This window comes from Lineus longissimus, chromosome 4 (assembly GCF_910592395.1).
Source record: "Lineus longissimus chromosome 4, tnLinLong1.2, whole genome shotgun sequence".
Classification (NCBI taxonomy): Eukaryota; Metazoa; Nemertea; class Pilidiophora; order Heteronemertea; family Lineidae; genus Lineus; species Lineus longissimus.
This window is the reverse complement of record NC_088311.1, coordinates 2,062,478-2,078,992: the sequence shown is the minus strand read 5'-3', so window position 1 is coordinate 2,078,992 and position 16,515 is coordinate 2,062,478. Positions and strand designations below refer to the sequence as shown.

General features: G+C 44.3%; 3 protein-coding genes and 1 long non-coding RNA gene across 7 annotated transcripts; 2 read left to right on the top strand and 2 right to left on the bottom strand.

Moving 5' to 3' along the window:
• Positions 1 to 1,457: 1,457 nt before the first annotated feature.
• Positions 1,458 to 2,854, bottom strand: LOC135487244 (sulfotransferase 1C4-like). Its single transcript, XM_064770765.1, has 2 exons — positions 2,660 to 2,854; positions 1,458 to 2,346 (listed from the first exon to the last, which is right to left on the bottom strand). Exons 1-2 carry the CDS (start codon positions 2,757 to 2,759, stop codon positions 1,685 to 1,687), a joined length of 762 nt encoding a protein of 253 aa, XP_064626835.1. The 5' UTR covers positions 2,760 to 2,854; the 3' UTR covers positions 1,458 to 1,684.
• Positions 2,855 to 8,277: 5,423 nt separating this feature from the next.
• On the top strand, positions 8,278 to 9,721 carry LOC135486347 (membrane cofactor protein-like). Its single transcript, XM_064769067.1, has 3 exons — positions 8,278 to 8,331; positions 8,547 to 8,744; positions 8,848 to 9,721. The coding sequence occupies exons 1-3, from the start codon at positions 8,280 to 8,282 to the stop codon at positions 8,958 to 8,960; spliced, it is 363 nt and encodes a 120-aa protein (XP_064625137.1). The 5' UTR covers positions 8,278 to 8,279; the 3' UTR covers positions 8,961 to 9,721.
• Positions 9,714 to 16,123, bottom strand: LOC135486345 (sulfotransferase 1A1-like). Of its 4 annotated transcripts, none has more exons than XM_064769064.1 (3): positions 15,938 to 16,123; positions 11,752 to 11,995; positions 9,714 to 10,779 (listed from the first exon to the last, which is right to left on the bottom strand). In XM_064769064.1, the coding sequence occupies exons 2-3, from the start codon at positions 11,981 to 11,983 to the stop codon at positions 10,037 to 10,039; spliced, it is 975 nt and encodes a 324-aa protein (XP_064625134.1). In that variant the 5' UTR covers positions 11,984 to 11,995; positions 15,938 to 16,123; the 3' UTR covers positions 9,714 to 10,036. The 4 variants fall into 4 exon arrangements, with proteins under 4 accessions (XP_064625134.1, XP_064625133.1, XP_064625136.1 ...); XM_064769063.1 differs by lacking the exon at positions 15,938 to 16,123 and adding an exon at positions 13,124 to 13,359; XM_064769066.1 differs by lacking the exon at positions 15,938 to 16,123 and adding an exon at positions 12,933 to 13,089.
• Positions 14,697 to 15,490, top strand: LOC135486348 (uncharacterized). Its single transcript, XR_010446688.1, has 3 exons — positions 14,697 to 14,723; positions 14,978 to 15,095; positions 15,418 to 15,490. It is a non-coding gene; the product is annotated as an uncharacterized LOC135486348 (long non-coding RNA).
• Positions 16,124 to 16,515: the final 392 nt, after the last annotated feature.

Sequence of the window (16,515 nt, the reverse complement as noted above, 5' to 3'; positions counted from 1 at the left end):
GTCACCTAAATCCCACACCCAAATTGTCCCTTCAAATCACGTGCGCGGAGCTATATAGATACGATTGCCGTGTGCATGCGCACTTCCGACTCCAAAAGAATCGACTCGAATCTTAATTCAAATCCGCCAAGGCTGACATCATTGGCGCCAAAGACTATTTCTTTTGACCCTGTTGACCTCGCTTCTAAATTTTTCTTGAGAAAGCCATTCAAACATTAATATCAACTGCGAACATTATCTTTTATATCACCGAGCTATATAAATACGATATATGAAGAAAACTCTGTCGCAATATTGAATGATACGATTATCTGGAACTATTTGTACCCAATTACTCTTCCGCCAGCGTGACCTCGTCACAATCATGGCGCTGTTTCAATATGGCGACGAATTGAACAAGGTAAATCCCTGTCTATCATACCCAAATCAGTAAAGCCTTGATGGCCTCGGCGGTTAGACGGTCTCACTGCGGATTGGATGGTCACGGGTTCGAACCTCGGCGAACCTGTTTTTTCGTGTTTTTTTGAAACATTTTCTTATTATTATTCATTCATCATGTACGTTTATCAGGCGCGGATCCAAGCGGGTGCACCAGACGCACGGCTCCTAATTGATGTAAACTTTTTTTAATTGACCACTCATGAAATTTTGAACACACCTGTCCAGGAATTTTGATGAGAAATGCAGTGCACGCTCCCTCTTCTTCCAGTTTCTAGATTCGCCGGCCCTCTTACCATCATCTTATACCGTTATGAATATTATCATGAAGAATTCCCTTCACCCGAACTTTTCAAGCTGAAGTACACACTGATTCCAGGTGTTCGAGCACTCCAGAGAATGGTTTGACTAGTCGGCGGCTTGAATTCCCGAGGGTACATTGAGGCCAACAACTATTTTGGTTGACCTCGATTCCAAACCCTTTTTCAAAATGGTCATTCAAACCATAAAATCAGCTACAAACATTCTTTGTTGAAGGGACAACTTTGGCATGAGATGGGCTGTTTTTCATATATATTAATTCGTATAATATCACCGAGCTATATAAATACGATATATCAAGAAAAATCTGTCGCAATACCGAATTATAAGATATGCTGGAACTATTTGTGCCAAATTAGCCTAAGGACATTTCAAACTTCTCTCTACACCTGGCAGTTGAACCATTTAATTTCTTAATTGCCAGTCATCACTAGACTCAGGTGTGCAGTTCGTCATCCTGATCGTCCTTTCTTCATGGCGACAGGCCGAGACCGGTCCACTGCGTCCGGGGTGTAGTCATTACAATAAAACACGTCACACAAGTATCATATGAAATTCCTTTTAATTGAGAGTCGTATTTGGTTTCATTGGCGGGAGTGGGATTGGGAGCAAGCCACATATTATGGTACAGAAATTACACAACGCGCCACAAAACGGTACTGTCACACATTTCATGATCATGCCGGATACACTCCAGTCAAGAAATTTCAAAGACTTCTGTTTGAGGGATGAGATTATAAGTCGGCCGGTCCACTGTATCCGGAGTGCATGTATAGTCACTGGGACTTGAAGATCGAAACTCCAGGCCAACTGAGAACACATGTGTCTGGTAGTCAGGCCCACATGGCTTCTTCCTATAGTCAACCTATCTACTTATTCTGTTTTACTAGCATGCAGGTTGATGCTACGTGTTCCGGCGGAGAAATTAAATGTCCAGGAAAAGATCTAAACCAGATTCAACGAGACGTTCGTGCATTAAAGTGTTAAATACTTCATTCTGTTCAACGGTAAAATATTTCTTCCATGTTGATGGTTGAACAGCAAAATTTGAAACTGCCTCCGTGATCTGGTGCATTTTTGCAGACGACACTGCCGTCTGGTCACAAAAAGACGTAATGGTCTCAATCATCTGTCGTCTGTCTCTCAGAATATCTTCAAAATTTATGATCAAAACATTACGTTGTCCTCTGTGGAGCCACCAGCTCAGGTAATGATAAAATATGTCTCCGTAGCACACATTGTTAGCCAAAACTAGCTCGAAGAAGTCAGACCACGTTCCGGGGAATTTGCCTAGTAATGTGTTAGTTTTGTACATGTGGTACAAGTCGACGAGCGCGTCTTTTGGGTTGCGCATGATGTAAATACACTTTGCGACACCTTCGTCTGCCTGCCGGGGGATGCACTGGTAGGGTAAAAACGTTCTCAGAATTCTCGGGTGGCCAGACGCTTCGAAAAGTTTGATGCCGTTTGTGCCTTCGGGCAGGGAATGGTCGAGGAAGGGCAGAGTAATGTATGCGCCGCCCTTTGTCTTGTCGAAGTCTTCGGGGTGGGAAGACATGAGGACGATTTGCTCAATAGGGGTTGTACCTGTGAGGAAAAAGGAGACACTACAATTGACTCTATTACAGGCTAGACTATTGAAAGAAATTCTTGTGTCTGTGATTATATCAGTGGTAAACGCGGGATAACAGAAGATCAGAGAGCTAGCTTTAGCGGAGTTGGTTTTGGCCTGCTCTCAGATTGATTGTGCTATTGTACGAGCGGCGTAAAGCAAGCTTGTACAAAGCTATTCGGCTCTGCGCATTTTTTTTGCGCTGCGAAGCTAGGGCTGCGATGGTCCATGGATTTACCCCTGGTGACGGTGGATGTCCCGTCACACCTTCAGGCTTGTTATACTTACATGTTTGCGGATACGAGGCAATAATGATGTCGTCGTCGACAAGTTCCATTCGTCTAACTCGGTGAAGATATTCCCTTGGTGTAAGATATCCAAGCACCATATCTCTTTGCGAGTACTGCCCCGGGATCCTGTAGGTTATAGGATTAACTCGAGGAGGAGAACGCACGTTTCTCGCACCAATTGAGGCAATCTCATTCTCAATTTCTTCACATGATTGTTTAAAATCTGTATCGCCACCATATTGACCTGCAGACATCTTTGTTTGGGTGTCGTCTGCGTATTCGCCGCCATATTCTTTTGTGATGCGTTCTTCTGGGTAGTCTGGGACATCGCAACCATCTAGCAGTGACTCGCTGAAGCTCTCATGGCTCATGAAACAATCGGAAATTTGCCACTGTCTTATCCTTTCTTCATGCGTCGTCGCCTTCTTGCTCTTGTCTTCAAAGATTTGGTCATTCTGCCCGGGGACAGTCGAAGGAGCAGACGATGAACCCGTTTGTATTTCTCCTCGCAGCAATCGATTGTTTTCTGCATGATACAGTTGTCCTTGTTTCGAAAGAACAGAAGTCGAGTAGGATTCCTGTTCATTTGTTATCATCACGTTCTCGTCACCCCTGCGTTGTGCCGGCATGTCTGTTTTTGGTTGTGTCTCATTAGCGACCGTTTCTCCAAATTCGCTTTCAGTCGTCTCGTAACCTTGACTGTCATCATCAAGGTCGGGGTCAACGCTTGGTCCAAACACGGCTGCCATCTTTGTAAGGACAGCCTTTGAACTCCTTCTTCTTTCTGTAACGAGCGAATCGGCATTGGCACCGTGAGTCGGCTCGTCGCCGTGACTGTCGCTCGGACTACCGTTTGTGGTTTCTAAGTTGTATCTTAGCGGAGCTGACCCGTTGAGTTGAATTGACGTCCCGTTATTGACGGTCTCTAAATTCACCTCTTCGGATACCTTGTTTTTGGCCGTTGCAGAAGAACTTCGAGTTTCAGTAGTGAAACCGGACCTAGGTTTATCATGATCAGGACTTCTTATATCAGATGGTAGTTGATTACCGCCTGTTACTACCATTTGCTCGTGCAGCTGAGAATACATTCGAATCTGATCTTGTAAATTTTCGCTTTCTACTTCTTCATCGAATTCCTGGTTCCCCATACTCTTCAAGTTCACCAGATCAACACTGTACTGTCTGGCGAAATGTTTGTCGTTCGTGTTGCTTTCAGAGTCGAAGCTGTGTTGTCTTTTGTTCACCACGTCAATGGAGTGGCGCTTGGCTCTTATGTTGGACGCCCTACATTTCCAATCCTCTGCGGCGGTCGCGGGGATGAACTGATGGGCCTTCTGAAAGTAGTAGAAATACAAACGCTGAATGAAAAAAAGTGTTTTGCGATATCTATTTGGTTTCTGTTTTGATATTTCTAAATATATTGTTGCTTTTAAAAACTAAGTGGTACCTGCATTTACTAGCCTGTGGTTGCCAGGTTACGCAACTACACATTCTATCCCGATGTAACCTGCGAGTTAGCCAGCGGAAGGCATCATGATGACGCAACTACATGTACATTCACGTTTTGAAGTGGAAGTGATGACCTGGTAATCGACAGGCTTAACGTGAACATGAGATCGAACCTGAGATTTCTTGCTACATGTTTCAGGATCATTGGTATTCGATAGTTGGTTAACCCCTGCAGGTCCATTACCATACAACAACGTTACCCCTTGATAGTGGCAGAGTAATTATTGCCAGTTACATATGTTGCAGTGTAGTCTAATGTAGAGGCAAACATGAGTGACAACATGAAATGAACCATCTGATTTTAACAAGGAAGGGTTTTTAAATCCTTTGACTACGTCATCCGTCATCTGGGCTCATTCGAGGAGCGTTTTAGTAGTCTGGCGCGCGAGACCGGAGAGTGACGACCGAGACCACTTGGTAATTTGATACGGGTTCTAGTAGTATGTTCTTTCGTTGGACGATCTCAAAAATCACGCAACCGGGTGTCCCAACGCGTCCATGTCTACAGAATACTATCCACAGCTTTTGATTAGGTCTGATGTCGATTCTATCATGCATATTTTACATCCTCCTCTAACATATGATAGGCTTACACCTTTCTACTATTCCCTGTACTGTTGTACAAGAAGAAACATGTTATTATATTCAATAAGTGTATGAGCTTACCTTATTAGCCGAGACCGCCACCATCATGTTTGTCCGGTACGTCCAGCGTTGAGACATGGCGTCGTCTTCCTCGAAGGCAGCGTCTTGCCGCTGTCTATCCGCCCTTCCTACTGAAGTCCCTTTCACAAGTACATTTATAAAGTAGGCACTACCTTCATCACGTATACTGATGTAACTCTGAAGCCCTCGGCTTTATCTACTGCCAACTGTTACATTCACCTGAGTGAAATCATGAAGCGTCGGCCTCATCAAGTCTGTGATAAATGCAGGCTTACGCCTTGGGCTAAAGAATGATTTGATGGAGTGTTTGGTTAATGGCTTCTCAATCCCTCTTCGTCGGTTTCAAATTTCATCTGGGTTTTTTGAGAGTGGAGGAGTTTTAAAATTGTGTCCGTCTTCATTAAACTTCACCTTTTACCATCATGATAGTGACTCCAATATTGATGGTTGTGCCAAGAGCCAGTCGTGTTTCCAGAGACAGATCATAAGAGTAACTTCAATACTGATGGTTGTGCTATGAGATTATGATCATGATTCAGTACTGATTGCTGTGCTATTGTGCAACTTGCTTCATGCGATAGACCAAACTGAACAGAGTAAAAGACATACATACATAAAGCGGTGGTTGGCCTATTAGTATCATTCAATATAAAACGTTAAACCTGGCCCGATAATGAAACCGTACTTTTCTTACCATATATACCGAAACCGATTCGGGTCCTCCCACGAACAGGTTCGCACAATAACAAATAAATGAACACTCATCTTTGAAAGGATATCCACTGAATTTAGACCCTGGCCGAACTCATGATTTCCTCGGAATATACCAGACGGTTTTGCGTGTGGTGGATATTTTTTGTTTCAGATGGTGCAACCACCTATATCAATTCGCCGGGCCATCCGGCCCCCTACAAACCAACTAACGATTGGCGCACTCAGGCCCCGGTGAAGGCGTTAGGTGGAATGAGAGCCAAACTGACAGTAACTATGATGGACCTCGCAGACGGGGACACGGTGGATATTTACGATGGGTCGGACTGCAGTCCAAGTAATAATCACTTGGGGACATTCAAGGGGACTGGAGGCCCGAATCCGAACATTAACAAGGTCTTTTTCTCGACTACGAATACCTTCTGTATAAAGTTACTTGCGCCCACTGGATACGGCAGGGGGTTCACAATGAAGACAGAAGGTGAGTTATCTTGATAGTCCATATCAGCGATCGCACTAAACGTTAGCGTTTATTCCTAGCCGTGTTTTATGAAGTGGAATTATCGAAAATATATCAAACGGTCAATTCAGTCTAAGTATTATTTATGCTGAATGAGCAGGTTGGCCCCTGATGGGTCAAAATACCACATATAGTTTATCCATTTTCATCCTAATTTATATTGCGTCGGCAGCACTTTCGCGGTGACTTTCACAAGTCTATCTTTCTATTGAAAGACTTTACTTTCACTTAATTACCTGAACACAGTAATTGTTTACAACTTTCATCCCTTAACTTGTTTTCCCCAAAACAGAGGTTTACGAATGTCGAGGTACTTACTCCGAGGACAATGGCGACATCATCAGCCCAGGTTTCCCAAACCACAACTATGAGACATCCACCAGTTGCCAATGGACTGTCTCCATCGATCAAGGTCAAAGGATTGAGTTCAAGGTCATGTCGATTGACTTTGACCCTGGAAGCTCATGTCCGACCTACCTCACTCTGTCGGATGTTCAAACAGATCACGCTGGGAAGATATGTCAATCGAGCATGCAGGGGCGAACGATTGCTTCTACTTCGACTGTGAGTGATGTCGTCTTTGAATCCAGAAAGACGACATTCTGGATCACTTCAATTCCAACCCACGAGGATAGCGGACATAAGGGATTTTGGTTAGCATATAAATGTAAGAGACTCATATCACAAACCGCTCGAGATTGCTGAAGCAAGACACAATTTTTCATTACTAACATCTCTATCACTCATTGTGCAAACATGTGTTCAGTTCCTTCGATCGATTAGCCCACTGAGCAGCTTCAAGACAAGCTCAAAAGGATCAGGTATCTCAACGCAGTGGTTCTTTTGCTAAGACATTAAAAGAAGAGATGTTCTTCTTCTAATTGTACACAAGATTCACTGGGCATCGAGATTGACAAAGAAACCCTTTCTTATCCAGCGATTGGTTGCTAGGCGAAGCTTCTACCGGCAAGTTCCAATACCACCGGTCACCACAGCAACAAAAACGAGTATTATGCCAATTCGTACATTGCCAAATACGCTTGCAACTCGGGGTACTGGTTTAGCGACAAGAAGAACGAAAACTCGTTTATTTGCCAGGAAAACGAACCGAGGAAGCAATGGTATGGTACGATGAAGCAATGTGTAGGTGAGTTTTGATGTTTCATCAGAACATGATGTTGACGAATAAGTTTCGTTACAAACGTCGTGACTAAAACAAAAGGACACTTTTTTGTACTCAATTGATTAACACGTACATGTACTGTCGTAAAGCTTGCAGCACACTGGACGCCAACTCCGGCGGCAAGGCGCGTTTTTTGCCGCAAGAGTCCTGAACGCCTGAACCTTATATGCGACAGCACTTATGCGACAGCACTTATCCGACACTAGTTATCCGACACCAGTTATCCGACGGCACGTTTATGCGACAGTAGTTATACATTCGCGTTATGTTCTTTGTAGGGGTCGCGAGTTAGATACGCGCGTTTTGCTCTGTACGCACGGGTTGCTCTACACACACACACGAGTCGCCAGTTATAAAGACGCGTTTTAGGACATCATTTAATGCGGAAATAACCGCCCATAGAATCCAGGTGTGCTACAGATCGCCGACAGAGTTGGCGTCAACCAGCGTCAACGGCGAGGCTTTGGCCATCAGCTTGCGTCTTGACGTCACATGATATCAAAATGGCAGCCCCCACGATTCTTGGCAGTGGCGGAAAAGACGCTACTGGGCGCCAATTCTGAGTAGGTGTGCATGAGCGCGATCCACTGCCGCCAACTCTGGCGTCGAGCGGCGTTCAGTCGCGTTCAGTCTGACGCGCCTTGCCGCCGAAGTTGGCGTCCAGTGTGCTGCAAGCTTTAGTATTCAGCATCCTCCATGTGATGACCAACGTTCTTAACTCATGCCGATCTTCCGTCGTTGTGCGTATATCCATCCTTCACAAAGGAGGAAACTTTAGGATTGACATTGATTGCGGCAAATTTGTCATGCTACAGATGAAAAAAATTTCCAACTTCAAATATTTTTTTCACTTGTTTTTTTTCTTCACAAAATGAGGAAACATCATCAGTCCCAAAATTTGTTTGGCTTTGGAAATTTTTCAGAATTTTGAACTTATTAAAAAATTCAACTCTGAAAGAGTCCAAATATTTTTTTCTGCTCAAAATGAAGAAACATCATCAGCTCCTCCAAAAATGTTTAGCTTAGACGATGTACTGTACTGCTGAAGGATCGTGGTCGTCACCACCACCACTCTGCTCTAGTAAGTATGTCTCAATTCTTTTTGAAGAAAATGTGTAGATAATTCTTTCAGCCACTTCTGCTCTCGACTTCCTTGACAACGAGCGTTTCTTCAGTTCACATCACAAGTGTCTCAAATGAGTAAAAGGAAGACAACGTGAGTGGCGATCAGGAGGAAGCATTTGAAAATTCAACTGACAATTAATGTTCTTGCGGTGTTCTTGCCCTTCTTTTCAGAGGTTTATTGTCCTGATCTAGAGAATGTCACCAATGCCAAGCCCATGTCGTCTGCCCATAAATATCTAGATGTTGCTGTTTACCGGTGTGACCCGGATTACTTCCTAGACAGTGATAGGTCAATCATGGAGGTGAATGTCACGTGCCAAGCAGATGGAGTTTGGAGTGAAAACATCACCGGATGTTGGTACAGATCTGGTCAGTATATTTGACTGCTTTGACTTCTGCTAAGAGTATTTCGATCCTTTAAAAAATAATGCACTCTTCAGAAAACACTAATATTCTTTTTTTTATGTTGCAGCGATTCGCCCCACTTCGGGAAATGGTTGTCGATTTGTTCCCAACATCCTAAGTTACAAGTTATTGCTAACATGGTACATGGTACGACCAATCTGTGGATGTATGCAAGGATAAATGCAAAATGGACCCTTTCTGTAGCTCTTTTACAGCATTCAAGGCCGGTGGATTGGTGTCATGCATGCTTTACAGCGAAAGAGAAAGAGAAAACCTCCGATTGCCCAAGTTGACAGAATATCGCAAAGTCTGCCAGTGGGGATTGCGACAATCGAACTAGGCTAACATGTTCATAGCCTACATGTACTCCTAAAAACATAGCCTTTTGCGTTTGCCTATAGCTTCTCTGCCAAAAGACAATTAAAAACGCTTTACCCGTATAGTCCTAAATCAAGGTCGACGGGAATATCCAGTGATCGTGGGAGGGAAAGGGGAGGGGCATGTGGTTGTCATTTCAACCATGCAGAAACCAATGTAACCGTAAAGCTGGCAGCACATCTGACTCCAACTCTGGTGTCCAGAGGAGTTCGACTGAACTCCGCTCGCCGCTGAATCGGTAGCACACCTGACTGCTTCAGGCGTTCACTGGCGTTCACGGGAGTCCAAAATCAAACCAATCTATGATGTTCCCAGTTTGATATCTGGCGTCGAGTGGAGTTCGCCGGCGGCCAGCGGCGTCAAGTCGTAGCACACCTGGGAGTTTTCTGGCGTTCAGAAACAGATCGAAGTTGGAGTCAGGTGTGCTGCGAGCTTAACGAATCTCGTGGCGGGGGTAAGGGTTCAACTTCTTGTTCTTTCATTGCCAGCCTTTGGTTGAGAACAATTAAGCAAATTGGATATCGTTTTCCCTAAAAGAACAAGCCAAGATTAAAATAGAGCAACACTGTCATGATATTTAGCACCTATAATTCGCAAACACACTTATCTACTCTCTGACATGTATTAAACCTGTGGGGAATCAACGTGATTTGCATGCAGCTGTCCAGCATTTACGCCAATAAATGACATATATTGAACAATTTGACTTATTATTTAGTTCATCTATCACCTCAACACATGTTTTCTGAAATTTAGTTAAAGAAAGAACTGCAGGCCAGGCTACTTGCTTTCGGTTCACCCTTTAGGCCGTTGGACCGAAGAATCTATATAGTCCCGTAAACGGAACCTGTACACAGCATGTCTACTGTGAAATCATTCTAGGCTTCGTAGACGAAGTCAAGACCAGTTCCCGCGAGTCTTTCTTTCAGTATCTTGTCCATTATTTCATTTTGTGCGATTGTAAAGTGATTCTTCCAATCGCCAATTAAGCCTTTCCTCATAAATGCACTCACAGAACAATCAATGTCCTCCGGGATGGACGTGTAGTTCGTCTTTGGGTTGGATTTCATGTTCTTGAAGGAGGTGGCCTCCGTGATCTTGTCAATGGTCGCATCAGGCATGTCTGGCCTGTCGCAGAAGGCGGCAATCTTCTTGATCTCACGCTTGGGGAACCTCAGTAAGTCCTCATAGAAGAGGAAAAGGATGTTGGGTTTGTCTCGATGCTCCCACCAGCTGAGGTAGTTATCTATGAGGTTCCCATAACAGAGGTTGTTCAACAAGAACATCTCGAAGAAGTCGCTCCAGAGACCGGGGAATTTGCCAAATGATGACGTACTCTTATAGAAATAGTAATAGGAGACAAGGGTATCCTTGGGGTTTCGCATCACGTATATACACCGTATTCCCTTGCTTAGGATCTGCTCAGGCATGTATTCGAAGGGTAGATGCGTTTTCAACAGCCGAGGGTGTTCTGTTTTCTTAAAGAGCGTTAGACCGTTGGTATGATCGGGCCAGGCGTTGTCGAGGTACGGCGTGCGAATGTAGTTGAAGGTCTGGTTAGCCTTATCCGTGTCACCGTCGTGGCGACAAAGGTACGTAATCTCCTGCGTCAATGTGGTCCCTGAAAAAGATACCGAGATGTGGATGTTCTTGGTGGAAAATAAAAGAGGGGAAAGGTCAAATTGGTCATCTATTTGTGTTTGTTTCAAGCTATAGTGTGAATAGTTTCGATGTAGGCCTACTATATACTAGATAGGAGAGACCTCAACCAGCGACATACGTGTAACTTAATCTGACATATATGGCTGTTGCCTAAATGCCCTCTCTTAAAAGTTTTGAATTGGACAATCCTGGGCCACAAAATAATTGGCCATGAACATGATCGGAGAATTAACTTGTTGTCAAATTATGAACTTTTCTCTCAGTACAAACGATTAATCACGACGTATACAATATGTAATTACCAACTAATTCAAGAATATTCATTGCTAATATCCAATAACACAAAGGTTGCAAATTATTTGCATCTATTGGGACACAGCTCTCATTTGTATCAGTTGGACGTAATTCATCGCTACATAATAGCCTCGGTTTATGTGACTCATGCATGGTCTGTGGCTGTCACATCGTATCCTGGAGGCCGGTGACGTCTTAAATGTCCCCAAGCACCATTCCCTTTTCTATATGGTCATGTTGACGGATTAAAGTATGGTCAAATAGATAAGCACACCCTGGCCAAGGTTATCTAAAACTGTTACACCTGGATCAAAGACGAGTTACTTCCCGTTGTAACTATAACACTCCCTCCAAACGAATAGAGAAGATGATCTCATGCACGTCCCGTTGCACGTGTTCCCAAGTCAGATGCCTTCCTCCAGTCAAGCACCGTAAAGAAGTGACTTTCGAGGTGACGATCACTCGTTATGGTGCGATGTTGGCTCCGTCAGGGCGCCAGCCCAGACTAGAATCGCTCGTCGGCGTAACGATGAGTGGGGTAAATCGCGCCACGCCCGATGCTTGCCATCACCTCGAACGCGTGCAGAAAACGTCTGCAAAAACGCAAAACGTGAAATAACATTCATTTACTTCATACCTGTTTTGGGATATGATGCCAGCAAGATATCACTCTTCTCAAAGTCTAGCGTCTTGATCTCCCCGAGATGACCTTTCGGTGTAAAGGCCCCTAATGGCATACCGTTCACCTCATACTGGCCTGGTATTCGGAATGATTCCGGGTCCGTCTTTACGCCGCTCATGCTAGGTTTCGTGGCTGATACTGCAGCCAGTTCCGCTTCGTAGTCAGTGAAATCGTAGGTCTCGGACATTTTGGCGGAATTCTGAAAAGGAGACAAGCGCCGGACTCAAACACAAATGTCTAACACATTCATACTTGTTTCATGGTTCGAAAAACATGCGATCTCTCGGCGGAGGCTTGATGGTATAATGTGTTGGGCGAACCTAAAGGGCGAACACAGGCGGTTCATGCCTAACCTCACTCTCGATAGTGCAGTGAAAATCAATTTTTCGAGAAAATAATACATGAAATAGGCCCCTATATCTGATTGTACGGATATATCATTCATATAAATGTATGTGGACTGCATAAAGCACTGCACTGACATGTTTGGATAAGAATTATCTGATGGCACATGATAAGCGAATGACAGAACATGACACATGCCGATCTATACTGGTGCCGTGCCTACCCGCTAAGTGTTGACCTTCCTTGGTCTCGGTTCCCAGTCTCGATTCGCGGCGAGTTGGAACGAGAGCATTATGTGCGATTAGGCGTTTTGCCATTCCCTCAGTAGACTTACCTGACATGCCGGAGCCCAGGCGAACACGTTGAGGTAGAGCCGGCCGCTTACTGAATCTATCCTTAGAGTAACCAGACTCTATCACACGGTGCTAAGAACCTATATTTGCTATGCATGTGGGTATGATATAGTATTACCGTGACCTTGGACCAATTTTCTCTCTCGAAATTACAAATTAAATGAGTTACTACAAAATGCATGAAGGTATCTGCCACCATTAATATGATGATATGTTGGCAGCTTAATTTCATGTACAGTGGAACCTCCCTTTAGCGGACACCTTTCTAATAAGGACACCACTTCTCTATTAAGGACAGCACTTGTCAGTCCTTGATAGAGAGGTTCTACTGTATTTTAAACTGTACAATGCCGATTTATAGGTATTGCTCGTCAGTCCCTGACGAACTGTCGAACCACGCCGATAAATCGGCATTTATACTATAACAGCAATACTTACAGCGCCTCGCGGAAGTTGTTGCAGAGCCCTAGTCAAATCACGTGCAAGAGTTCACTCCTGAATAATCCTGAGGCAACTTGTTAAGATGACTCACCATCAGACCGCGGGAAATCGGAAGCCCGGAAAGCAGCACGCGTTATACAAACTGCCAGATTCGTGGCTACCTTCCCCTCAATCCTTCTTGGTCTTACCTTTCTCATCCACGATACAGTCGTCACTCACAGCAAAACCACAATCCCTGTGCAAGGTTTTCCTATAACGACATCCGTGTGCAACAACACCTTCCGTTCATGACTGACGATATACCGTGTCATCTGCTGCTGGCATTGTATCGATCCGCCAAGAAACATGGATTAAACGGCGACATTTCCGCGAACCCCGGGGAACTCTAATAGCTGCAATCTATTGCTTGTATCCGATCGGATACACGAAAGAAACAACCTCGTCGCCGATGGATCAGCAAGATTGACCGACGTACCTTTTCAATATGGTCTGTAAACGTATACCGTACACTCCGAGTCAAAGCAATGGTTACGAAATGGTTCGATATAGGTACCACCTTCAATTGTACATTCGGCTGATGTGATGTAGGAGATATCAAAAGAAGATTCAGGTTGCAACCTCAAGGGAATGGCAGAGTCTCTTGTCAGAGGCTCTTCCATCGTATATGACGGACGAACAACGCGATAAATCGGCCATGGTGCGGCGGAAATCTGCGATAGATACATGTACCTCTCCGCCGGAGATAGTGACTAAAAGTGACTTTTTTCGTGTTATCAAAGGGGAACAGGGAAGGCGTACACCGCACATGTGGTGAATTGATCATTTGTGGGGCAGAAGACTGAGCCTTATGCGAATGTCGTCGATCTTTTCCACGACAACTCAAATCCCCCATGAATACATAATCCAGCGGCAATCTCGAGGGATTTTCATACGATAAGATTCTGATCCCCGGCCCGGGAATGATAATTACCATTTAGATGCCTGGACCGGAAACTAAGCCCGAGATCATGCAGACTGCAAACTACGACGATTATTAAAGGGAGTGCTTGACTCTCGATGCAGTCAGTTGGGCGTCCCGGCGACAACGCCCACAAATATTCATTTCTGTATATTATACTACTAGTACTGTGCCCGTGATTTTCTCAATAAACTTTTATAGCCAACCGTGAAAAAAGCTGTTCAACTAAATTCGCTCTAATTTTGATGACCATATATACATGAAGTCGGGTTAATCAATTAATTATGCCACACCAAAGGCAATGACCTTGGCAACCAACGTGTGACAACTGCAGATAATTCATCAGTTCTCACGGGGATAGCTTTTGATATATAGCTCACGTGGTAAGCAACGAGCACCTCGAAATGAAATAAAATAAACCAGGATGTGAAATTCTCACCATTCATAACCTGCCAAGACGAACCACAAGGACAACCAGTACAATGACTTGCCTCAAAGCAATGATCCTCGCGGTGGTTATCGCAGCATGTTTGAAGGATACTCACGCCCGACGTAAGTTCAAATGAAAACAGGTTCTCTTCTTCCCCTGATCGGTGACTGAAGCCAACTTTACCAACAATCGTCTTGACACGGATCCGTCATCACAACGATCTCCTATAGAAGTCTTGGCCTGTTGAAGGTGGACTTTTTTACTTGATCGGGTATAAAGATGTCCAAGAATGTGTGATTGGCTACAACACGGGTGTGTTTCAGTTGTCCTCTGCATATCGCATATATAACATTGCATTTTCCCTCAATTTCAGCCGCTAAGGGCATGGACAATGGACAAAGTATGTAATGATCTGATAAAAATGATTACCTCAAAAATATTGTATTTGGGGCGACTTACGACTCCAAGCCAACTCGAGCAGTTCGGTGCCAGCAATCAAGGTAGTGCACATCTTCATGCCAACTGCAGTCCATGTCTTCATGAAATGAGCGCGGAAGGTTTCCAGTTTCAGAGATACGATTTGCTCATACATTTAGTAACTACGTAACATCATAAAGGAATAGATATTATCTTATAACATTGTTAATGTTTCAGCTGGTTGTTACTTTGATGGCAAAGTGTACCAGACTGGGGAGAAGATCATCATCCCTCCATGCCTGGGCGAGATGACATGTTTGGGAAGAAACAATTACTCACCTATAACCCAATTAGGGTAAGCGTTGCTCCCGGGGCGTTGCATTCTGAACCATCAGAGAACAGAGTCCGGGTCTTTTAGAGGATCCAAGACTTGAGCGTCAGGATGAGGGCGTTGCTGTGATCAACGAGAACTTACCGAAATTTGTGATCGGGCAATTCCACTAGGTAGTGATTTCATTTAATAGTGATTTCACGTTCTCAAGTGAGCATTTTGAGCAACTACACAGCGAGTGCTCGGCCCGCACATTTCCCATGACATAGGCCCCTACAGCCTCTCGCTCGGTCAGTGATCGGTGATGAAAACGTTTTTCACGATGAGATACTTTTTGCCTTTTCAGTGGAATCTGTCCGGACCAATAAATCGCATCTCATACCATGGCGTGTCAGTCACGTGCTCCTTCCTCGCTCATGGGAGGAACGAGCCACTTCGCGAAAGGCTTTGAAGCTAATGATACAGAAAGAATCAAGATCCCAGTGACTTCAATCCAGCATTATTTCTTTGTACAGTATACATTTAAATAAATAAGTAACTTGTTGTTATTGATTTAGCGCGAGTGTGACGATTTTTATGGTATAGGGTAAATAGGGTATTTGGATCAAACCCCGGAGTTGCCGAAGACTACATCAGAGCAAGATACACTCCGGACGCAGTGGACCGGCTTCGTCCCTCGCCACAAGGAGATCCAATTATAGGATGAAGTAATTGACTGTCCCGGGGGCAAGATAACTCGCCGCTTCACTTACCCGTTACCTGACATCATCCTGAGTCTCAGGTTTTCGTCAGTCCTATACGACATTAACAAAAATATCGAGAAGCGGGGTGAATTGAAGGACCAATGGTTATACGAGGATGCTTACCTGGTTTATTCAAGCTTTGAACCGCAGCGAGAGAGTTCCTTTAAATAAGCTCAATAAGTGAGGTCCTGAAGCTCTGGATGGGCAAAGGCTGAATAGCTTACTAGTACGATGAAGTACGAGCTTTCCTGTCGGCCTAAATGTCGTCTTGTATTGCCTCGCACGAATTCACTTAGCAGTATGCCGGACAAAGGCCCCAATATATCAGCTCTTAGAATTTGACCTTGTTTTTCATTTTTCGGTCTGATATTGGATATTACCTTGTCATACATACTTCAAGATTAAAGATGTAGACCAATACCAGCAAGGCAGGAGGAGGCCTACATAGGTCAGTAGTCGTAGTGTTGTCCCAGATTATAGATTCTAGCAACCCAAAGTTAAGGGCCAATGCCTCACTGGCTATGAATCATTGAACAGCCACTAGACAGAAGGTCGGGACTACCAAAACAAGGGACCAAAATCTACTTTACACCAGGCTCGAAATGACCATCTTGACCCTCATGTATTAACATTGCTCAGCTTCCAGACAATACACGATGAGGCTACGGAGCAATACGACTGAAAACTCAGTATGGAAATGA